The sequence below is a fragment of the Leucopleurus acutus genome (genome assembly GCF_964270905.1).
Source record: "Leucopleurus acutus genome assembly, chromosome: 9".
In the NCBI taxonomy this organism is placed as follows: domain Eukaryota; kingdom Metazoa; phylum Chordata; class Mammalia; order Artiodactyla; family Delphinidae; genus Leucopleurus; species Leucopleurus acutus.
In genome coordinates, this window is record NC_139144.1 from 71,730,902 (window position 1) to 71,756,726 (window position 25,825).

General features: G+C 38.7%; 1 protein-coding gene across 2 annotated transcripts in view; it reads right to left on the reverse strand.

Moving 5' to 3' along the window:
* The window catches only part of DOCK4 (dedicator of cytokinesis 4), a 481,996-nt gene that overhangs the window by 118,914 nt on the left and 337,257 nt on the right, over positions 1 to 25,825 (reverse strand). For both annotated transcript variants that reach the window (XM_082846152.1, XM_082846151.1), the window contains exons 17-23: positions 23,061 to 23,217; positions 17,673 to 17,770; positions 17,481 to 17,564; positions 17,204 to 17,304; positions 15,040 to 15,121; positions 13,823 to 13,993; positions 3,292 to 3,484 (exon numbers count right to left, since the gene is read on the reverse strand). In XM_082846152.1, the coding sequence (XP_082702278.1) occupies positions 3,292 to 3,484; positions 13,823 to 13,993; positions 15,040 to 15,121; positions 17,204 to 17,304; positions 17,481 to 17,564; positions 17,673 to 17,770; positions 23,061 to 23,217 (886 nt within the window). The remainder of the gene's footprint in view (positions 1 to 3,291; positions 3,485 to 13,822; positions 13,994 to 15,039; positions 15,122 to 17,203; positions 17,305 to 17,480; positions 17,565 to 17,672; positions 17,771 to 23,060; positions 23,218 to 25,825) is intronic.

The following is a 25,825-nucleotide window of genomic DNA, read 5'->3' on the forward strand; positions in this document are numbered from 1 at the left end:
CGTTAGATGAAAGAGATTTTGCAGAAATGATTAAATTAAGTATGCAGAGATAGGGAGATTATCCAGGTGGGCACCATGTAAACATAGGGGTCCTTAAAAGTGAAAGCAGCTAGACAGAGTCAGGGGGAGATGTGAAGACGCTACACTGCTGGCTTTAAAGATGAAGGAGGGGGCCACAAACCAAGGAATGCAGGTGGCCTCTAGAAGCTGTAAAAGGCAAGAAAACGAATTGTCCTCTAGACACTATACAAAGGAACGTCACTCTGTTGACACCCTGATTTTAGCCCAGTGAGAAGCATTTTGGACTTCTGCCCTACAGACATGTAACATAATAAATTTGAGTTAATTAATCCACTAAGTTTGTGGTAGTTGTTGTAGCATCAATAGGAAACTAAGAGGCCAAAACTATATGCAAAACACGAGTCTGATTTCACCATATTTTGGTGATGCTATTCTTTTTTTTGGTTATGCTTCCTAGGTAATATTTACCCATTCTCTGTCATTTGGTTATAGGTATTTTGGGGGAAATAAGACAAAACTGGGGCAACCAAATTCCAAACTCCCTTTATAGAAACTCCTTTCCTTGTTTTAAGAAGTGTGTGTACTTTTTTTTTTTTAAGTAGAGGTCAAATGTATTAGACTTAATCCCTTTACCTGTTGTTCTCTACCAGAGCCTCTCTTACTATGGTTCTCTGCACCCACACAATGCCCTTAGTTACAGTTTTATATTGTCCCTCTTCTTCTTCCAATTAGATAGAATCTGCTTATTTTTGTGAGATTTGCCATGGCCCTTGTAGGGTTCACACTCTCCTCTTAACCACCAGCCAAGACCTCCTACCCGGTTCTTTGACACGGTCTACGGAGCCAATGATTTGCACTGCACATCTTTGCCTCCAGTATCTCATCTTTCAACTGGACTACACAGATGTGCTCCATCTATCCCCCAAGTCCACAGTTTCTGACTTAGAATTTCAGAGTCACTAGAAGTACTTTCTAGGTTTGCTAACACTATTGCTGGGTCCCATGTGATTTAAATAGAGGGTAGTTTGAGCCTTGGAAGGCTCTCAGAAATGCCTGCTGTTTTTCTCCATGAAGATGGCCTCCTTCCAGATGCGCCCTGCCATTTATACATGACGACAGTCTATCTTCCTCAGTAGTGAGTCACTAAACAGCAAGCTAATTCTATCTTCCTGGGGCACTGACAGAAGTCGACCCTCTTACTAACATCTGCACATGCTTCTAAGTGTTCCATTGATCGGGAGCTGCTTTGCTTCCCAAAAGTTTATGCTTCTCCATAATTATCCTCCATGGTGACTGTCCCACATATCATGAGAGGTAGGTTCCCCCACCTCCTCCTCCTCCTCCACACCAGTGTCACCATCACTAAAGCCCAGCACTGGCTCTGAGTCTCTCCTCCAGATCACAAGCACAGACCCTCCAGGGTCCACACATCCTTGGTCTCTTGAGTCCCTCTATCCTGGCCCCCTAAATAATCTCATCACCTCCCACAGAGAGCTGGTATCTTTTCTTCCGGCTTGTAGCAGCTACTTTTTGTTTCTCCTAAGTTCTGATTTCTCTACCACCTCCTGAGCATCAGTAATCAATAAGAAACTGAGCCCACAGACAGAACACATCTCCCAGGGGCAATTAATGAACACAATCCCCCCAAATAATTTCCGTATATTTGAAAACCGTTTTCAACATGTTTTCATGTTGCTCTTTTGGTGTCAGATTTTAACCTAACAAAGAATTATCTGGCCTGTGAGGGAGAAATATGGTAAAAATCATCTATTCTTCTGAGAGGGGAATGAACTCTTCTCAGTTTGGTAAAAAAAAATTGAAAGTCTAGTCAAATTGGGATGCCTGGTCTGGACCTTAACCCTTCCACTTCACACCACCTTTTCTTAACCCTGGAGGAAGCCCTAACCACTGAAGCAGAACCTCTAGGGCTCTCAGGGACAGAGTTTGAAAACTACCATGAGAAACATCTCTTTTCCAGGATGAGATGTATTTTTATGTGGAAAAATCAGAAGGTTGAACTTTCTCTCATGTTGATTCAAGCATTGTTTATTTCAGGAAAAAAATCAGAAACATACTAACAGTCTATCAACAGGAGAAAAAATAAATTAACCATTATACACACACACACACACACACACACACACACACACACACACACACACACACTCAGTGGAATACTATACAAGAGTAAAAAAGAACTACAGCTATATCTAATAGCATGGATAAATATAAAAGTGTAATATTAGTCAAAAAGAAGCACTCTACTTAATGACATTCAACATAATGTCATCATATAAAGACTAAAAGATGAAAATATTTTCAAGAGGTTAAAAAAATATGTTTTTATAGCTACAGAATAAAGGCATAGAAAATAGAAATGGAATCTCTGATAGTGGAAACTTCTATGAAGGAAGCGAATATATACAAAAGGGCCTGAATATTTCTATAATGACAAATCTCTTAAAAGACCTACAGCAAATATCTGATATTGCTGAGATTTACTCATATTATGCTCTATTCTTCTTTGTATATTTAAAATGTTTTACAATAAAATAATGTAAAAAAGATTTATTAAATATATTTTAAACACCATTTCAAAAATACTGCACTATACACACATATCTGCATTCATGTGAAAACATAATTCTCAGAAGAATTTCTAAAAGTTTTTGATTCAGTGATAATGACAGAAACTTCTTAAACTTTAAAATGAGACTGGTATTTTATTATTTTTTTCAGGAAAAAAACCAGAAGAAACAAGAGGCAATGGGATTTAATAATAGATATTATGACAAAATCAATTTAGTAATTAGTCACTTGCTATTAGGATAAAATAAAAAATGACAATACACTGAAACTTTCACCCAGTTTCAGAACACAAATTGATGGAAAACTTTTAAGGACAAAAGAGACAAATAAACAAAGATCATAGCAGGTCCCTGTAAGCATCTCTGAAAGAAAAATGATAAATTTTGTTGAATGTTAAAAAAAAAATCTAGAGCAAGGAAAAAGAGCATGCCCTATACTTGTTATAATTAGAATTAATAATTTAATCATTAGAGTTTTCATTCTTTCTAGAAATAAAGTTTGAAGAGCCATACTTTTGTATCTGACTATTTAATAAACTTATTCTACCAGCCAAATAAACAATGCTTTTGAGAAAGTAGGTTTTAGTTTCTTTTTTTAACTGCTTCTGCTGACCTATAACGACAAAATGTAAATAATGGCTTTCTAGAGACACTGTTTCATCCAAGAGACCCAGCACCTTACCTGGGTTTGTATACAGCTGGCTTTCCACGGTTTTGCCGATGCACTGCAGTTTAACAGCTTGCAGGGCGTCATCCACGTGCACGATGGTCGGCAGACTGCCCAGGGTGTCCTGTACCAAGTTGGCCACTTCCCGGACATCAAAGAGCTTCAACAGCTCCGAGTACACAGCTGGGAAGGAGCTCAGAAACACAGCCTTAAAGAGATGAAATTTAAATCAATTCCCAGATACGACCTGAGAAATCAGCTATAAAATGTCAGTGAGTTTAAGATCGTGACAAATATTTTTGAATGCTAGAAAAATGAATGTAAAATGTTTCTGGTACTGAAACTAAAAAGACTAAAAAGGTTAAAAGGCAAAATTTAGAAAAAAAAAAGTGTACCAAAATAGAGCAACTTTTCAAAATACGCAAAGGTACAACATAGTAAAAACTGGGAAATTCTGTAAAACTACTGACATTAGCAAGATGATGGACAATATGTCCAGAGAATCAGCAGAATGCAGCATGATCAAATGGAAAGAATGCTCAACTAAGACCTGGATTGTAATTATTTATGTTTCATTCTTTTTGGAGAAGCTTTCTGAAGTGCTCATTTAAATCTCATTTACTTTTAAGAAGCCAAACACATTAATTCTCTAAAGCACTCAATTTATGATTAAAGAAAAAAACATAGGACATCAGAAGGCATCAGAAGACCTATATTATATGTAGGACTAGTTTGGCTTCTAATAAACTCTGTGACCTTGGACAAATCTTTTTAACCCCATAGGTTTCAGTTTCATCACCTGCAAAACAACAAGATCATTAGAACAACTCCTTAGGTTTCTTCAAGATATACTGAAAACCCAGAACTGTCTGTATTCTTTATATAAGAAACCTGATAATTATATTTTAAGGGGAAAAAAAAAAAGATGCTAACATAAAACCCTGAGGGGCATACTTTAAAAACTGGGCTAGGAGAGGACCTTCCAGATGGAAGAGGAGTAAGACAAGGAGATCACTTTCCTCCCCACAAACACATGAAAAATACATTTACATGTGGAACAACTAAAGAACACCTACTGAATGCTGGCAGAAGACCTCAGGCTTCCCAAAAGGCAAGAAACTCCCCACGAACCTGGCTGTGTGGCTGACAGGGTCTTGGTGCTCCGGCTGGGTGTCAGGCCTGAGCCTCTGAGGTGGAAGAGCCGAGTTCAGGACATTGGACCACCAGAGATCTCCCAGCCCCACATAGTATCAATCGGCAAAAGCACTCCCAGAGATGTCTGTCTCAATGCTAAGACCCAGCTCCACTCAACAACCAGCAAGCTCCACTGCTGGACAGCCCATGCCAAACAACTAGCAAGACAGGAACGCAACACCACCCATTAGCAGAGAGGCTGCCTAAAATCATAAGTTCACAGACACCCCAAAACACATCACCGAATGTGGTCCTGCCCACCAGAAAGACAAGACCCAGCCTCATCCGCCAGAACAAAGGCACCAGTCCCTTCCACCAGGAAGCCTACACAACCCATTGAACCAACCTTATCCACTGAGGGCAGACACCAAAAACAACGGGAACTATGAACCTGAAGCCTGTGAAAAGGAGACCCCAAACACAGTAAGTTAAGCAAAATGAGAAGACAGAGAAAACCACAGCAGATAAAGGAGCAAGGTAAAAACCCACCAGACCAAACAAATGAAGAGGAAATAGGCAGTCTACCTAAAAAAGAATTCAGAGTAATGATAGTAAAGATAATCCAGAATCTAGGAAATAGAATGGAGAAAATACAAGAAATGTTTAACAAGGACCTGGAAGAATTAAACAGCAAACAAACAATGACAAACAACAAAGGAAATGAAATTAAAAATTCTCTAGAAGGAATCAATAGCAGAAAAACTGAGGAAGAAGAATGGATAAGTGACCTGGAAGATTATATACTGGGAATAACTACCACAGAGCAGAATAAAGAAAAAAGAATGAAAAGAATTGAGGACCGTCTCAGAGACCTCTGGGACAACATTAAACATACCAACATTCGAATTACAGGGGTTCCAGAAGAAGAAGAGAAAAAGAAAGGGACTGAGAAAATATTTGAAGAGATTATAGTTGAAAACTTCCCTAATATGGGAAAGGAAATAGTCAATCAAGTCCAGGAAGTACAGAGTCCCATACAGGATAAATCCAAGGAGAAACACACCAAGACACATACTAATCAAACTATCAAAAATTAAATACAAAGAAAAAATATTGAAAGCAACAAGGGAAAAACAACAAATAACACACAAGGGAATCCCCATAATGTTAACAGCTGATCTTTCAGCAGAAACTCTGCATGCCAGAAGGGAGTGGCAAGGCATATTTAAAGTGATGAAAGGGAAAAACCTACAACAAAGATTACTCTACCCAGCAAGGATCTCATTCAGATTCGACAGAGAAATTAAAATCTTTACAGACAAGCAAAAGCTAAGAGAATTCAGCACCACCAAACCAGCTTTACAACAAATGTGAAAGGAACTTCTCTAGGCAGGAAACACAAGAGAAGGAAAAGACCTATAATAACAAACCCAAAACAATTACGAAAATGGTAATAGGAACATACATATCAATAATTACATTAAATGTAAATGGATTAAATGCTCCAACAAAAAGACATCTACTGGCTGAATGGATACAAAAACAAGACCTGTACATATGCTGTCTATAAGATACCCACTTCAGTCCTAGGGATACATACAGACTGAAAATGAGGGGATGGAAAAAGATATTCCGTGCAAATGGAAATCAAAAGAAAGTTGGAGTAGCAATTCTCATATCAGACAAAATTGACTTTAAAATAGAATCAATCCAAGAAGAAGATATAACAATTGTAAATATTTATGTACCCAACATAGGAGCACCTCAATACATTAGGCAAATGCTAACAGTCATAAAAGAGGAAATCAAAAGTAACAAAATAATACTATGGGAATTTAACACCCCACTTCCACCAATGGACAGATCAACCAAAATGAAAATAAAGAAGGAAACACAAGCTTTAAATGATACATTAAACAAGATGGATTTAATTGATATATATAGGACAGTCCATCCAAAAACAACAGAATACACTTTCTTCTCAAGTGTTCATGGAACATTCTCCAGGATAGATCATAGCTTGGGTCACAAATCAAGCCTTGGTAAACTTAAGAAAATTGAAATCATATCAAGTATCTTTTCTGATCACAGTGCTATGAGACCAGATATCAATTACAGGAAAAAAAACTGTAGAGGATACAAACAGATGGAGGCTAAACAATACACTACTAAATAACCAAGTGATCACTGAAAAAACAAAAGAAGAAATTTAAAAATACCTAGAAACAAATGACAATGAAAACACGACAGCCCAAAACATAAGGGATGCAGCAAAAGCAGTTCTAAGGGGGAAGTTTATAGTAATACAATCCTACCTCAAGAAACATCTCAAATAAATAACCTAACCTTACACCTAAAGCAATTAGAAAAAGAAGAACAAAAAAACCCAAAGTTAGCAGAAGGAAAGACATCATAAAGATGAGATCAGAAATAAATGGAAAAGAAATGAAGGAAACATGAGCAAAAATCAATAAAATTAAAGCTGGTTCTTTGAGAAGATAAATGAAATTGCTAAACCATTAGTCAGACCCATGACGAAAAAAGGGAGAAGACTCAAATCAACAGAATTAGAAATGAAAAAGCAGAAGTAACAACTGACACTGCAGAAATACAAAGGATCATGAAAGGTTACTACAAGCAACTATATGCCAATAAAATGGACAACCTGGAAGAAATGGACAAATTCTTAGAAAAGTACAACCTTTGGAGACTGAGCCAGGAAGAAGTAGAAAATATAAACAGACCAATCACAAGCACTGAAACTGAAACTATGATTAAAAATCTTCCAACAAACAAAAGCCCCAGACCTGATGGATTCACAGGAGAATTCTAATAAACATTTAGAGAAGAGATAAAACCTATCCTTCTCAGACTCTTCCAAAATATAGCACAGGGAGGAATACTCCCAAACTCATTCCATGAGGCCACCATCACCCTGATACCAAAACGAGACAAAGATGTCACAAAAAAAGAAAACTACAGGCCAATATCATTGATGAACAGAGATGCAAAAATCCTCAACAAAATACTAGTAAACAGAATCCAACAGCACATTAAAAGGATCATACACCATGATCAAGCGGGATTTATCCCAGGAATGCAAGGATTCTTCAATATACACAAATCAACCAACGTCATACACCCTCTTAAAATGAAGGATAAAAACCATATGATCATCTCAATAGATGCAGAAAAAGCTTTTCACAAAATTCAATACCCATGTATGATAAAAACTCTCCAGAAGGTAGGCATAGAAGGAACTTACCTCAACAAAATAAAGGCCATATATGAGAAACCCACAGCCAACATCATTCTCAATGGTGAAAAACTGAAAGCATTTCCACTATCAGGAACAAGACAAGGTTGCTGACTCTCACCACTATTATTCAACATACTTTTGGAAGTTTTAACCACAGCAATCAGAGAAGAAAAGAAATAAAAGGAATCCAAATGGGAAAAGAAGATGTAAAATTGTCACTGTTTGCAGATGACGTGATACTATACGTAGAGAATCCTAAACATGCTACCAGAAAACTACTAGAGCTAATCAATGAATTTGGTAAAGTAGCAGAATACAAAATTAATGCACAGAAATCTCTTGCACTCCTATACACTAATGATGAAAAATCTGAAAGAGAAATTAAGGAAACACTCCCATTTACCACTGCAACAAATGAATAAAATACCTAGGATTAAACCTACCTAAGGAGACAAAAGACCTGTGTGCAGAAAACTATAAGACACTGATCAAACAAATTAAACATGATACAAACAGATGGAGAGATATACCATATTCTTGGATAGGAAGAATCAACACTGTGAAAATGACTATACTACCCAAAGCAATCTACAGATTCAATGTAAGCCTGTCAAACTACCAATGGCATTTTTCACGGAACTAGAACAAAAAACTTCACAATTTGTATGGAAACACAAAAGACCCCAAATAGCCAAAGCGACCTTGAGAAAGAAAAACGGAGCTGGAGGAATCAGGATCCCTGACTTCAGACTATACTCCAAAGCTACAGTAGTCAAGACATATAGTAGTTGCACAAAAACAGCAATATAAATCAATGGAACAAGATAGAAAGACCAGAGATAAACCCACGCACATATAGTCACCTTATCTTTGATAAAGGAAGCAAGAATATACAATGGAGAAAAGACAGCTTCTTCAATAAGTGGTGTTGGGAAAACTGGACAGCTACATGTAAAACAATGACATTAGAACACTCCCTAACACCATACACAATAATAAACTCAAAATGGATTAAAGACCTACATGTAAGGTCAGACACTATATATAAAATTCTTAGAGGAAAATATAGGCAGAACACTCTATGACATAAATCACAGCAAGATCCTTTTTGGCCCACCTCCTAGAGAAATGGAAATAAAAACAAAAATAAACAAATGGGACCTACTGAAACTTCAAAGCTTTTGCACAGCAATGGAAATCATAAACAAGACGAAAAGACCACCCTTAGAATGGGAGAAAATATTTGCAAACGAAGCAGCTGACAAAGGATTAATCTCCAAAATATACAAGCAGCTCATGCAGCTCAATATCAAAAAAACAAACAACCCAATCCAAAAATGGGCAGAAGATCTAAATAGACATTTCTCCAAAGAAGATATACAGATTGCCAACAAACACGTGAAAGTATGCTCAACATTACTAATCGTTAGAGAAATGCAAATCAAAACTAAAATGAGGTATCACCTTATACCAGTCAGAATGGCCATCATCAAAAAGCTACAAACAATAAATGCTGGAGAGGGTGTGGAGAAAAGGGAACCCTCTTGCTCTGTTGGTGGGAATGTAAATTGATACAAGCACTATGGAGAACAGTATGGAGGTTCCTTAAAAAACTAAAAATAGAGCTACCATATGACCCAGCAATCCCACTACTGGGCATAAACCCTGAGAAAACCATAATTCAAAAAGAGTCATGTACCCCAATGTTCATTTCAGCACTATTTACAATAGCCAGGACATGGAAGCAACCTAAGTGTCCATCGACAGATGAATGGATAAAGAAGATGTGGCCCATATATACAATGGAATATTACTCAGCCATAAAAAGAAATGAAATTGAGTTATTTGTAGTTAGGTGGATGAACCTAGAGTCTGTCAAAGAGTGAAGTAAGTCAGGAAGAGAAAAACAAATACCGTATGCTAACACATATATATGGAATCTAAAAGAAAAAAAAATGGTTCTGAAGAACCTAGGGGCAGGACAGGAATAAAGATGCAGACGTAGAGAATGGACTTGTGGACACGGGGAGAGGGAAGGGTAAGCTGGGATGAAGTGAGAGAGTGGCATGGACATATATACACTACCAAATGTAAAACAGATAGCTAATGGGAAGCAGCTGCATAGCACAGGGAGATCAGCCTGGTGCTTTGTGACCACCTAGAGGGGTGGGATAGGGAGGGTGGGAGGGAGATGAAAGAGGGAGGGGATATGGGGATATATATGTGTACATATAGCTGATTTACTTTGTTATACAGCAGCAACTCACACAACAATGTAAAGCAATTATACTCCAGTAAAGATATTAAAAAGATAAATAAAGTAAACAAAATAAAATACACTTAGCCCCACTTTATATCACAAATATTTTAAAAATATTGAATAATCAATTTTTAAACAAATTCATTGCATTTGTGATGTACCAGGAATTCAGAATAGTCAAATAAAGCAATGATTAAGTCTCTGAAAAAAAAATAAACAAAAATTAAAAAAAAAAAAACTGGGCTAGGATTGTACATCGAAACAAACTCAGCCTTTTAAAATTCCACAAAAGGAGGGCAGTGGAAGGAAAAGTCGATCAGCCTCAAACACCTGGTGAAGGAAGAGGCACATTTTGTAATATGAGATTCAAGGGCTGGTGGGTTTACCATTGAGATCTGACGCCAGGGGAAGGTAGGTCAAGTCTACAAGTGCTGATGATTCTAACACAGAACTAAATTAAAATTCATGGAGTTTGGTATTTACCTGTAGAGCAGCAGCAGAAATTGTAGAAGAGCCAAGACCTGTTTTTGATGCCAGAACCATCAGAATGCTTAAGGTGCTGGGGTCAACAGCTATGTTTTCCCCTTGACTCTTAAAAATTACAGATTTTCTTGAATGTACTTAAAATTCATAACCTGATATTCCCTGGTAAAGACTATATTTATATAGCCTTCATTTCACTCTGCAAAGAGCTGAGTCATACAGATGAAATGTAAAAAAAAATTAAAATAAAATGAGCCCAGCTTTCTGGTCACTAAAGTCACCTAAGTTGACTTTCCTCAGGAATCCCTTAATTTATCCATCAATTCTTTATTTATACCTCTTTATTTCAAAAAGGTATTTGAATGTGCTTGCAGTGTAAGATACAATTATTAAAAAGGATAAAGGAACAAGGACATTGTGATGAGGGCAGAAAGACAGCTGTAATAGCTATCTAAGCTAAAGATTTTTACTGAAAATAAAAATAAAAACATGATTTTGTATTGACCTTCTTGGTAGCCAAGGCAAATAGAGAAAGATAATTAATAGGAACTTGGGGCAGGGTCTTGGGCCTCAACTCCTTCCGCCATTCCTCTTTTCTTGGGGTTTCCAAGGTAGAGACCTGTCCTTGGAATGGGAAACCAAGATCCACTGTATATAGCTGACTAAGCCTTCAGTCCTGCCCAGGGCAGGGCTCCTAAGGACAGAGTCATTAACAGGCTGGGCTTAGGCCAGGAGTACTAAATGAACGTCCTAGTACCAGGATGGCCAGATCTATAGAGCAGCCATCCATTGATCCAACCTGAAGGATTGCTGGGATGGCTATTCTACCTCCAGGAGATGGAATTTGCTCTGAGTTGTAGCTCACATGGAAAAAATGCAAAATGGAGCGAGGGTACTGGGTTTTTGTCTTTCAGGCAAGAATCTTTAAGGACCAGTGGGTAACCTTGGCTCTGGACATGGTAGGCAGAGTTCTAAGATGATCTCCATGAACTTTGTCCCCTGACGCTGTTCCCATGCAGAAGTTTTCTCTGGCTCGTGGTGGGGGAACTCAGAGATTTGAAGCATGAGAAGGATTTGACAAACTGTGCCTGGCTTCGAGGATGGAGGGGCCACACACCAAGGAATGCAAGTGGCCTCTAGGAGCTGAGAGCACCCAGATCCTCCTCCCACCCCTGGGTGACAGCCAGCATGGAAATGGGAATGTCACTCACAAGGAAACTGATGTCTGTCAAAAGCCTGAGAGATCTAGAACGTGAATTCCTCCCCAGAGCCTCCAGATAAGCCATCAAAGCCAACACCTTGATTTTGGCTGTAGGACCAAGACCTGACCAAGCCTTCCAACCTACAGAACTTAAGCTAATAAATGGGTGTTATCTAAAGCCACGGTGGTCATTTGTTATGCAGCAACAGAAACCTAACTGTTGGATCAATCAGATTAGTGACACCTTCCTTCTTGGAAGAGAGAGCTAAGAAAGTGTGGGGTCAAAGGGGGACTTGGAATGGGAAGAAGTGTTTAGCATTCTCCCAAAACATAAAGGAACAAAGTCCTCATTGCTTAATGAAGAAAACTAACTGCTTCATTATTTTGTATAAATTTTCTCTTAGCATTAAACTAAATAAAATTATCATTTCAAAATTTTCAAGTATAGGATACTGCATAAAATAATAGAGAACGACTTCAGTAGAGTTTATGAAGATATTTAGAAACTATTATACATTTTATATCTCATCTCTTGATAAAAAGCTAAGGGCCAAAAAAGAAGAATCAAATATGATTCTTTGAAGGTGCTAAAGTTGTTTTACTATCTTGATGGAGGGGTAGAACTTAGAGAATCAAGAGCAGTTGGAGTTCAGTATGTTAAACAAAGAAAAGGAGGCTGCTCTATATTGTGGTTGTACCTCAGCAGCCGAAATCATCTCAGGGTGACTGCTAGGGTTCGGTGGAAACACAACTAAGGTAAAAGAATATTTCTCCAACTTTAAAGAAGAGAAAAATCTCTTGAGTCCCTACAAAGGCAGCTCATTAAGAAACCATGACTTAAAGTTACTCTTAAGAGTAAGAGAATATTTTTCAGTTATGGATTAAGTAAGTTTTACCCCTGTAACTTATAAAGGTTTGTTTTGTTTCAGAAAAATCTCAAAATGAAAACTCAACTTTTCAATAGCGTTTGTAAAAGTAGTGAACTTCTGAGAACTTTCATCTAAAGGAATATATGTTAACCTACTACAGTATCCTTTTCAAATATCAATGGCTGATAAGTAGGGTCTGGTTAGTGGGCAACTTGACACTGAGGCTTCTGGCAAGTTTCCTAACGTGCAGTGATTGTACTGTTGACAAGAGAAGACAAAATGACATTAAAAGAGCCTGTATCCTTAACCAGATGGAAGATGAGTCCACCTCTGCAAAGAAGAAAGTAACAAGAATAGCCCCCAAACAGTCAGAAAAACATGGCTCTATTATTGGGGGGGGTGGTACATTTCTAGTGTTTTGCCATTATATATAACGCCTTCCAAATGTCAAATGACACCAAATTACAACAATACTCTTAGGGATCTAGTTTTGTCTCCTAATCTCCCATTTTATATCCCAACTCTCAGTGATTATAAGTCTCAAGTCTCCAGGGGATGGTAGTAAAGAGGTTCCTTCTCCATCTGACAAGTTATTAAACCAAGTTATTAGAATTAAACATGTACAAGAAGGATTAAGAAAGTGTAGAGAAAGATATTCAGAATTATCTCTCGGCACATGTTCAAGGCCACGCTATTTGGAAAGTGTATAGATCCTGTTCTTAAAACATGGGCAGCTGCTCCTGGTCATAGAATTTGGCAGCAACCGCTCAGCACTGGTCATAGCAGATCAGTCCCAGGACGATTAGCGTCAAGTTAAATAAGACAAAACAACGCGCAATTTAGCTGAGACCAATATAATGAGTCTCAAGTCCACAGATTAAAATGCAGCACAAGGGAGTTCTCTGGTGGTCCAGTGGTTAGGACTTGGCGCTCTCACTGCCGGGGCTCGGGTTCCATCCCTGGTCGGGGAACTAAAAAAAGAAGCAGCACAAGGCCTGGGGAAAACAACTGCAGCAGATTGGCTAGAGCGAAATTCCTTCTCCTTGGCTGATGGTGACAGGGTGTCTCTATCAGTATGTGTTCTAGAAACTGGAATGGAGGCTGGTGCAAACCAACAGGCTCTCCATTCAGAGCGAGAACAGTCCGAGGAAAGACAACCTAACTTCTGCTCTGCTGGCGTTCGGAAGCTGAGGGACTTTTTAAAAGTCTCAGTTAAGCTACAAATATAAGCTGGAGCTACAGGTTGCTGATGGAGAAAATATTCACTTATGCGGTTGTGTAAAAATAAATAAATTGGACTCATTTTTCCTCTATTCAGCAGAGATGAAAAAAAAAATTACCTGTGATTGAGATAATGCTCCAGACCCTTTGCTTTCTTGTGAAAGAAAAAAACGGACTGACATGAGGAGCTCCTGAATGCAGCGGCGAAATTCTTCCTCATTCTGTCCGCCGGTGGCGAGGGAAAACAGCCTTCGAGACTGAACGATATACTTAAAAATATATTCTTGGGCCTTAAAATAAAAGTTTTAAAACATTAGTTTCAAAGGAAGCCAAAGGTATTTATTTGACAATGACACAGCACAAAAACCATAGCACAACATTAGACTTTTAAAATATTGACTTAAATACTAAGGCCCCATGAGATTTTTGAACAGTATTTACTCGTAGGGAAAGAGCCATTTTTCTCTGATGCCTAATGAGAGAAAACGTATAGATAATTTTTAAATTCTATGTAATTCTTGAGAGGTATGAACATTAAATGTTTCTGATCCTCAGATGATGTTTTTAAATTTAATCAACAAAGAGACAGCTGTCTGTTTATCAAAAATTATTTTGCTTCGCTGGTAGGTACTCTTGTCACTTGCATTTTACCTTCAATTGGTCCAAAATGACAAATTTATAATGAGTAAAGTGCTTGTTTTTTAAAATGTACACCTGTTTACTTTTATCTACTGACATCAAATAGGGTATACTCAATTACAGAAATCAAAAGACTGCCAGAGCTGTTATGGACAATCCTTTTAAGAATCTATATTCTTTACAAACATGTTTGCAGGTAAGGTATCAACATCTCCATATATACTGAGCACACAGGGCCCAGAGATATGGGCAGTGTTAAACCATGATAGCCAGTAAAACCTCAGGTTTCCTCACTGTGATCCCTGCTAAGTCATCCTATTATCCTCTCTTAAGACAAATGGCCCTCAGATGGTCTCTGTCAGGGTGGTGGAAGCAAGAGCCAGGAACTTCTAAGCTTAACTGCCCATCTGCAGTCTTCTTTTCAACCCTTCCTCCTGCCAGTCCTAGACTTCAAGTGTTCAGAGCCCAGAGGAGTAAGGATTCAATGCCAGGCAGGTTCCAGTGGGCAAGCTTGGCAAAGTCCCTTTCAAATTTCATCAGCTCTGGAGTAGCCATAAACTGATTAAGATCCTTGAATTGGAATGTCAGTAATACATCATCACCAGTTACTGTCTGTGTAGAGGGAACCAATTCGTTTAGGCGTCACCACGCAACAGCACTGTTAGACGGTGATCTGTTTTTGACAGCGTGTCATTACCTTCAACACCTCCTGGATGTGCTCTTGTCTCTCTGCTTCTGTGATCCTGTCCACATACCACTTGAGCACTTTGATGAGATCTCTAAAATACAAGGAGACGTGCAGAAGGTAGAATTGCTCTCATTCTCAATTAAATGCCAACAAATCAAATGCTTATGTTTATCATGAGGAGGCTTCATTTCCCAACAGTTCTCACATTTTTCTGTCAAACTGCCATAACATAATAATTTTACAAAGCCTGCCTATCAACAGCACTACCCCTTTTTTGAAGCTGAAGAGAGAAACAACACTTCCTCCCAGCGAGATTCCTTTCAATCTGGACATATTCCATCGGCCCTGCTGTTTCTGGCAGTGCTTCCAATGGGTGAACACAAATATCTGAGAAAAGGACTCTGGCCAAGGGAGTGCCTGAATATGACTGTCACGGTCAATCTCGGACAACTGCTAATTGGGATTTCCTCCCCAGCGACTACGTAAACAGTTGGATGAAATATTCGGCTGGAGGCAAAAGGGGGTGTGGGGAGGGATGAAGGTAATACCTCCCCATTTCAAAGCACACCCCCATGGAGTTATCAAGCCAATTCTCTGACCTGTGGCAAGAATGAGGCTTACTGTCAAAGTATGCCTTAGTAATTTCCAGAAAACCCAAGTCTCATTGTTTTAAGAAACAAAAATTGAATTAACCTCCACCCTCCCAAATTCTCAAGATTGCAGTTGTGTGACCGTTAACACTGGTCAGTTCTTGGTTTCTAGGAAACAGAGCAGTTTTTAAAAGTGCTCCTCTTTTCTGTCGGGAGAGAATCCACAGATGTGCCAGTAGGTAGATGCTGCTGGCAGTGCTATTCTGAAGATGATCTGTCGGTGAGTTTCTGGCCACCCATAGCTCAAGACGATTCCATGGGCCTTATTTGTCTTATTAGGACTTATTAGCTGCCTTCCTGGCCAACCTGAAATTTAGAAATTACACCCTCTTTCTCTACCTTCCAATGATAGTCTCAGTTGGAGGTAGTGACCACCTCACACCAGAGCCCAAATTGTTAGGCCAAGGGGCAAAGTCAGGCCAACATTTCAAAACTATCCCTGTTGTTACATTTCACTCTCTGAAAAACTCATGTTGGCAGAGGGTCAAGTCTTGCAAAAATGACTCCATTCATTTAAACGTCAGAGGCGTAAATCTTACCAGGCCATGGTGGGGAACACCCAAAGGAACGGGATCAAACGCTTAATTGATTACCTACTATCTTTTACACAATACATAGATGGGGAAAACCCTGATTCCATGTTCTTTAAACACACCTCTGGGAATAGATGATTGTGCATGTACATACCCATAGGTGCTTAAAGCATAAGGTAAAAACTTTGGCAGAATAGCAATGACAAGAGTGTAATGGGGAGATAGAACTTTGGGGTACATTTCAGGGCTGTATTTAAGCAAGGCCCCAAACCGGGAAGATGTCATGATAGGACAGAAAGAGGGACATTGTTACCTTCTGGCAACTATCACCTGGGCTACGTGGAGGCAGGAACCAGCTAAAGCATGTCATTATTCATTCACTTTTAGCCTTGCTTGCCTTATCTGAGCTGACAGGAACGCACCAGCAGGTAAAATGGCAGCTGGTAACAAAGGGTAGAGTCCAATGACTGAACTGCTTGCAGCCAGGGACCAGGTCTTCATATGATCAGCACAAAGCATAGTGCCTGGTATGCAGTAGGCACTCAGTAAATATTAACAGATGAATGAACAAATGACTTTAAAATGGTATGATGGCAAAGATTCTTTTCCCATCATATTTCTTTCTTAAAGACATCTAGAATCATCAAGGAGTGTGGTGATTAAATGGGGCTCTTGACAGCCAAAGTGAAATGACCAGATATTTTAAACTAAAGAATATCAAGTGAAACAGAGACAAGAAGAAAATACCTTATATTTTAGGTTTCAGGAATAGAATTCAGGAAGTTCTTTTTTTTCCCCTTTTACTCAAAATAAGTTCCAGCCATTAAAAGAAGGTGTGTGAGAAAGGAGGAAACTGTCTCAAGAGACACTTCAGTGGTTGTGCTTCACTTCTTCCTACACTCCCTTTAAAATTTTCCTATATAGTTGGTTCTGCTTTAGAAAGCTCAAAAGAAACTGCTTCTACACCAATTACAAGATAAAGGGCCTTACCTGTATGCAAGTGCCCCAGCAAAATGACTCTCAATATAAGTGTCCATTACAGGTTTAAAATGATGAAATTTGCTATCTTGCAGCAAATTTATTATGTGAACCTAAAAAAAAAAAAAAAATGGAGCTTTATAAAACTGAACACAAACCAAGATTTTTTTTTTGGTAGAGGGGAGGGGGAAGGTTTCTTTTCAAGTAAGCTCATGCTATTATGGGCACATTTATAAACAGCTTTAGGAAAGTCAAAATTAAGATATAATTAAAGTGAATTTAAACTCACCAAAGAATCAAACACTTTAGACCCATATTTTTGGGAATTTTCATCTAAAATTCCAAACAAGGTATCCAGTGTATCTTGCAGAAACTGTTGGATAAAGAAGTAAAAGCATAAATAAAATATCCTCTGTCCTTCCCCTCTAAATATTCTTTAACCCATGAATTTCCAAGAGAGGGATAACAAAATACCATATACCTTTACTATCTCTGAGCCATCAATTTCTTTTAATTTAGAGAGACAGCCTGTGATCTTGTCTGGGTGGGTTCTCCATTTCAAAAGATCAAGCATATCACCTTTCCAAACAGAAAAGGAAAATTAGTTGCCTTGATAGAGAACACGAAAGTGTTCTACTGTAAACGCTGAATTCTTACACACTTTGCCTCTTGGTCACTCAAGTTGCAGGCTCCCAGGCCCTCCCGCTAGGCCTCTGAATGGCATTTATTACAGTGTATTCTAATTATTTCTCCCTTCCCAATGCCCTTGACTTACAAACTCCTACTTATCCTTCAGTTCTCAGGCTAGCTATCTGTCTTTGCCCCCACTAGACTGTAAATTCCAGCAGAACAAGAGAGTGTGCGAGTTTGGCCCTAACATAGTGCCAGCATCTGGAACAGGGCAGGCACATAGCAGGCACTTGGTAAATACTGGCTGAATGATTTTCTGCCTCCTCCCATTGAAGTGGGAGATTCTTGAGGGCTGGGAACCCACTTTATTCATATTTGTGCCCCCAGCATACAGCACTCTGCCTAGCAACAAATTCCACTCGGCAATGAAGGTCTTCTTGACAATGTGGCCCAAACCTGGCATGACTAGAAGGTCCCTGCACAGTGATGACAACGCCAGTCAATTGTCAGACCATCTAGTGAGCCTTTGGACCTGAGAGGGCCAGTTCCTGGACTCCATGATCATCTTCCATCCTAGACTCTGGCCCAGCTCTTCAATTTCCTCCTTTCCCTGAACTGATAACACGTGGGTCCTGAGTCTAGCAGGGCCCTCAGGAAACCTCTTCACCTCGTGAGGGAATAAATCCTTCCCTCATCCTCCCTGGGCAGAAGGTCCTGAACATGGTGTCCAGATTCACTGGTCTCCAAAGGGATCAGGGAGACGGTGGTGTCTGGAGGCCAATGAAAGCAGTGAGAACTGACAAGGCACGAGCGAGCAGGATGTGCCCCGGCAGGGGAACCTGGCAGGGCTGGTCTCCTGGTGCTCAGTGGGGCTGAGAGACTAGGACGGCCAAGAGAGAAGCCAGGAGGGGTTTTCTACTTCAAAGCACTTGTTTCAAGAAAAACCCAAATGGGACTTGCTGAGAGACAGAAAGACCGATGTGGAAACAAGAAACAAACCAAACAAACACAATCCAAGAGATCAAGGAAGAGTAGTTACGATGAGAAAGAAAATATGATGTAGTGAATAAAGATGCGAAAGAAGCATAAGAATCTCAAGAGGAAATAGAAGCAACTTCTACCGAAGTCAGATTCAAAACAAAAACTTTACAAACAACTTAAAAGAAAGAAATTTGGTACTAAATGAGAATATTTGCCTATAACAAATAGGGGTAAGAGGAGGAGGCGGATTCAGAACGAGAAAAATGAGGGAATTTTTTTTCAATACTGACAGTGAAAAAGAGATTTATGACTATTTTCATAACAGAAAATCCTGAAAATGTTAAATATTCATGTCTAACTCGGACACCCTGGAGGTATGATTGAAACCTTTTAAAAAATGATTGGTCAGAGCTTCCCTGGTGGCGCAGTGGTTGAGAGTCCGCCTGCCGATGCAGGGGACACGGGTTCGTGCCCCGGTCCGGGAAGATCCCACATGCTGCGGAGTGGCTAGGCCCGTGAGCCATGGCCGCTGAGCCTGCGCGTCCAGAGCCTGTGCTCCGTAAAGGGAGAGGCCACAGCAGTGAGAGGCCCGCATACCGCAAAAAACAAAAACAAAACAAAACAAAGATCTGTTGTGTGATGAAACATTTTTTTTTTCCTTAGCAAAATGTCATTGTTACAGAATTAAAATAAAAAATTTAAATACTTAAAAAAAAATTCATGTATGCCAAGAACTCAGAATCAAGTCAAAATTGTCATCTCTTGGGCCTCTATTTTAGCCATTTGAAGATATATTAGTTGCAAATTTGGAGTTAGGACCTACTTCTGAAAAACGTGAATTTTATAAATTCCATTCAATTATCATTTACGTGTATACTGACTGTATGCCTAATCTACCAAGAGCTATAAAATAGGTAGATGGCATGATCCCTACTTTTGTTTTTTTTAAATCACAATCTCAGGAAGAGACTGAATAAACCACCCATCACTGGGGGTAGGAAAGGGATGTAGGGCAGTCAGTACCTGCACAAATGTTAGACTTAATTTAAGCACTGTTTTTATTTTCTCATAACTTTTTAAACAGTTGTGTTTAACAGTCCAAGGAAGCTGACAAACAAGTAAAGTAATTCCTTTTCTGATCCCCACTTTTAAGAAGCTTAAAATATCTACTTGATTTGGCAATCACAGACGTCTAGCTGAGTGCTCTGGCCTCGGTATGCTATCTAAGAATGACATTGGAACACAGAGAGTGTGCAGACACACTTTAGAAACCCTGAAATGCAAATCTGCTCTAGGAAACTGTTCCTAGAGACCACATCACTTACTAAATGCCCAATTGTAATGGTAATGGGATCTGTAAACTTTCCAAGTCAAGTAAAATGAATACAAAGCAATTTAACTCCAATTTGGAACTGGATTACTTCTACACAGAGACATGTGTCTAGCATGTAAATTTCAGAAAGCTCAACTAACTTCCTTCCTCCTTCCCATGTCTGAAACACACTATTCATTTCCTGCTTCATTTTGAGCTGTCTTACACTGACAAGGTTAATCAATGTCAAAATGATAATTAAGCACTTATTAGTCTTCAACAATGAGTCAAGCATTGCCTTCCATATAGTGAGATGTTTAATATAATGGTTTCATGAATAGTTTATTTACCTGAAAATGTTCTCTGCTTTTACAAAGTAGCAGCTTCTAATTATCAGGATTTTGTTCCCTCTGTCTTATGTTCACAATTCTAATATCCTAAACCCTAGAACTAGAAAAAGTGAAGGATGCAGGGCTGAATATTTTGACAGCAGATAATCTATTGTTAGATTTGTGTCATTGGCAGAATAATGATCCCCAAAGGTGTCCGTATTCTAATCCCTGGAACCTGTGAATATGTTTATCTTGGCATGGCAAAAGAGATTTTACAGGTGTGATTAAGTTAAAGATCTTTTTTTTTTTTTTTCCGGTACGTGGACCTCTCACTGTTGCGGCCTCTCCCGTTGCGGAGCACAGGCTCCGGCCGTGCAGGCTCAGTGGCCATGGCTCATGGGCCTAGTCGCTCCACAGCATGTGGGATCTTCCCGGACCGGGGCACAAACCTGTGTCCCCTGCATTGGCAGGCGGACTCTCAACCACTGCGCCACCAGGGAAGCCCAAAGATCTTTTAAATAGGGGTATTATCCTGGATGATTTGGTGGGCCCACTCTAATCACAGGGGTTCCTAAAAGATGGAAGACGGTTAGAGTCAGAGAGATTTGAAGATGCTATGCTGCTGGCTTTGAAGATGGAGAAAGGGGCCAGGAGCCAAGGAATACAGGTGGTTCCTAGAAACTAGAAAAGGTAAGTAAAAGGATTCTCTCCAAGAGATTTGAGAGGGAATGTGGCCCTGCCGACACCTTGATTTAGGCCCCATGAAACTGACTGCAGACTTTTGACCTCCAAAATCGTAAGATAATAAATTATTGTTGCTTTAAGCCAATAAGTTTACAGTAGTCACTACAGCAGCAACAGATAACTAACACAAGCTGAAATAGTCTAATGGAGACAATCAATTAAATGTGAACTTAGACTCTATAACAGACACACAACTAATCCACATGGGATGAATAAAAATTCCACTGAAGGGAGTCACTAACATGTTGATTTTATTATCTTCATAACCTCCATGGGGTTACACTGTTCCCACAAAAAATGCCTGAGGTAAATGCTTTATAGTCATTATAGAGATCTGTCAATGAAGGTTTTATTTAAGTAAAATCATTAACCACTGAATACTGATAAAGTCTGGTATAATGACATGACTTGGCAATAGCTACTTTCAATCAGATTTACTAAAAATGAATTACGTAGTTGATTTTTAAAAATATTTCCCAAAAATACTTTTGGAAGGGGAGAAACAAAACCCAAGATAAATGTGAAAGAATCATTTGCAATTTGCCAACTTCTACATAAATACAGTAGCAATGCATGACAAATTGAGGGGTATCTTAAAAGTGGTCATTATAACAATGCCACAATTTGCTTCTTTTCTCATTCCATGTTCTAAGAAAAGAAATATATTTCTTACTATGTGACACAGAAGAAAGAATTAATAACACAAAAGTTTAAGCACAGGAGCATTTTTTGACACAATACAGGGCCCTGACTTAGGATGGTTTGACTTAAGATTTTTTGACTTTACATGGGTGTGAAAGTGATATGAAATCATTTAGAAACCATACTTCGAATTTTGAGTTTTGCTCTTTTCCTGGGTTAGCCACATGCTAACACAGGTCCAATACCCTCTTGCGATACTGGGCATTGAGCCCCAGCTCCCAGACAGCCATGTGATCTCGAAGGTAAACAACCAACACCAGTTACAACCATTCTGTACCTATACAACCATTCTGTCTTTCACTTTCAGTACAGTATCCAATAAATTACATGAGATATCCAACACTATTATAAAATAGGCTTTGTGTTAGATAATTTTGCCCAGTTGTAAGCTAATGGAAGTGTTCTGGGCATGTTTAATGTAGGCTAGGCTAAGCTATGATGTTTTGTAGCTTAGGTGTAATAAATGCATATTCTACTTACCTTATTCAAGTTACCATGGGTTTATCGGGATGTAACCCAATCCTAAGTCAAGGAAGAGCTGTGCCTTATTATGAAGTGATTCTCTTCAACATAATGAATCTGATTTTATTAATATGGCATTCAGGATGCTTTCCAGAAGGCTTACATGGCAACCATGAAGAACTCAAAAATGTTTAATTTGCTTCCTTCATTATAGACAATGTTTTCACGACAGTTTGCCAAGGAGAAGAGCTTGCTTTATTAATCATAACTTGCTAAACAATCACTGACATAAAAAGTAATGCTAGAATAGAAAAGCAATATCCATCTAATTAAACAAAAAACAGCCTTCACTCTACAGTCTGCAATTAGCACTGTCTATGGAGCTATAAAGCAAGAGAAATTAAGGTGGTGGTAATCCTGGTCTTTTTTTTTTTTTTTAAAGTAGCTGGGTTTGACGGTTTATTTTGAAGAGTTGTGTACTTGGGTGCCAATACTGGGATAATTCTATAGTCCTTAAACTACATGCATTTAAGAGATCATTGGGTCACAATTGTTTTCACATTATTGGAAATCACAAACAGAAAGATCAACATTTTTTCTAGTGCAAAGTTATTATACATAACATTGATGTTTATTGAATATCCTATCAAAATTCACATGACTACTTAAATACAAGGGCTTTCAAATAAAACAGTATTATAATTACCGTTTTGTGTGAGTTTTGTGGAACAGAGAAAAGATGTTATCCAAAAAGACTCCTTTGTGGCCTTCATGGCTTGATTATTATTCCCAAGGAGAATGCCCTTGGAAAAAGGAAGTTTGAGGTAGCGGGTAGTATCCTGAAGATTTGTGTTTTCTTCACACTGCAAAAAATATTTTTAAAAATGGGATAGGGGAGAGAAGAGACCTCATGAGAATTATTAAGCATGATATCCATCTCTAGTGTTTATGAACTGGGAAATATTCCACATATTATTACAAATAGAATTTGGCTTTTAAGTAAAATGCAACAAAAATGTCTAAGAGGAATTACGCACGGATTTTGGACTCAGACCCATTTGGGTTTGAATCCTATCTCTGTTACTTCCCACACAAGTAACTGTATCAAGTTGTTTAACCTCTTGTGATTTCCATTTTCTCTCTCTATAACCTCATTGTGCCGTCATGAGAATTAGATTACATAAGGCCTTTATCATAGAGCCTGCAACATTGGAAGTGCTCAAGAAATCATACTGCAGTGACCATCGCATTTAAAAAAAGTGCTTACATTCTTCCCACATCTCCTCTGAGGCGGATATTAAACAACTCCTTACTTTGAAAACTGGCAATTAAAGGACTCTGTATTTCAGGATAATCTAATAGCTCCACTATGTTGAGAAGTCTCTACAGAAAATGCCAGCCAACAAATGTAAAAGGAATTATAGGTTTTAAAAAATACAGTTTCGTATTCCTAGTGTAATTCTTATTTTAGTCAATGATTGTTGCTAAGTGCTAAAACCAGCAGGAAAACTGTTGATGAGGAAATGAACATTCATATGATGCCACACAGGTTACCTCCTACTGGCCAGACGACAGACAGATGTCTGTCACGACAGATGTCTGTCACGACAGATGCCCGTGGGGGGACTGGGTTGTCAGCCCTCAAACGCAGGGCAATGCAAAGAAACACATCATCGTCTGCAATGTGTTCTTACAAAGCTGTGGAACCTGAATCTGTTACACCTACAGGTTCAACTGCTACTTCACAGGAAATACGAAGGACAGAGCGACATGCTGAATGTTAGGGGGAAGCAACCAGACAAAGCCAGAGGCAGCACTTTCTGTAGGATGCTTGGCTTTGTACCTTCAAGTCAAGTTTTGTGAAAAAAAGGATTGTTCTAGACTTAAGAGATAGATAGCCAGATACAATGTAATGGTCCTGGATTTGGACAAACTTGCTGAAAAGGATTTTTTTTTTTTTGAAATGTATACATTAACTAAGTTCTAGATGAGATTAAAGAAAAATTAATGATTGGAAAAGTCATTAACTGAAAAAAGGAAATTAAAAATATATATATAATGAAGCAATCTAGATATCCTTCAGTACATGAACAGATAAACTGTGGTACAACCAGAAAATGGAATACCATTCAGTGCTAAAGAGAAGTGAGCTACGAAGCCATGAAAAGACATGGAGGAACCTTGATGCATATCACTAAGTGAAAGAAGCCAATCTGAAAAGGCTACATACTGTATGATTCCAACTATGTGACATTCTAGAAAGGGCAAAACTATGGAGACAGTAAAAAAGATCAGTGGTTGCCAGGGGTTTGGGGAGTAGGAGAAAGGATGAGCAGGCAGAGCACAGATTTTTCTAAGGCAGTGTGATATTATCATGATGGATACATGTCACTATACATTTGTCCAAACCCACAGAATATACAAAACCAAGAGTGAACCCTACGGTAAACTATGGACTTTGGGTGATGATGATGTGTCAGTGTAGGTTCACCCTTGGTAAAAAATGTACCATTCTGGTGAGTGATGTTGCTAATGGGGGAAGCTCCGTATGTGTGGAGGCAATGGGTGGAAGGGAAATCTCTGTACTTTACTCTCAACTTTACTGTACACTAAAACTGCTCTTTAAAAAAGTCTATTAAAAATATGTATCATTTGGGTAAACGAAGTCCATACAGAAAAACATTCAGAAAGATATACACTATGGGGTGAACAGTTGACATTGTTTGGGTAATGACAGTCTGGTGTTTTTATTTTATTTATCTATATACTGCTTTTATAATGAAGGTGATTTTATATTAAAATTCTGAGAAAAAATATTGTAACAGATACAGAGATGGTATAGCTTAGCTTATTTTGAGTATAAACATAGGAACCTTATTTCTTTAAATATTTTCAAGGCTAGTGTCTTGGGAACAGGTAGGAAATTAAGCACAGAATCCCTCTGGTTTTCTAGACTACTCTGTGTGAGTTACAAAAAAATTTTAATAATAAATCTTTAAGAAAGACCTCTCTAACAAGTTGAGAGAAACAGAATCAGAATATTACAAGACGTTCTTCCCAGCACACCTGTCCAGTAACGGGAGGACCAACAAACACAATAAACAGCCTCCATAACTCTCTTCTCATGTCATGACTCCAAATGCTTTCTTTTATTACTGCAAGATATTTCATTTAGACAGAAGAATGCATATAGTTTAAAGCATAATTATAAAGTGAACACTTCAGATGCTTTCCTGAGAAAAAGTGCTTAGGCAAAGTAATGTTCTGGAACTTGGGGTCACCGTCCCCTCTCCTCAATCCTGTTCTTGGTATCAGGGCTTGGAGCACAGCAAGCTATAACGTGAGTCACAGCAACCCATACTGGACCTATTTCCTGCCTGGATCTGGTCTATGGGGTCAGAAACATGCTCTGGTCTGCCATCCCCAGCCTGACTTATGCTCCATTTGTCGAACCATACCTCCTATTGGGAC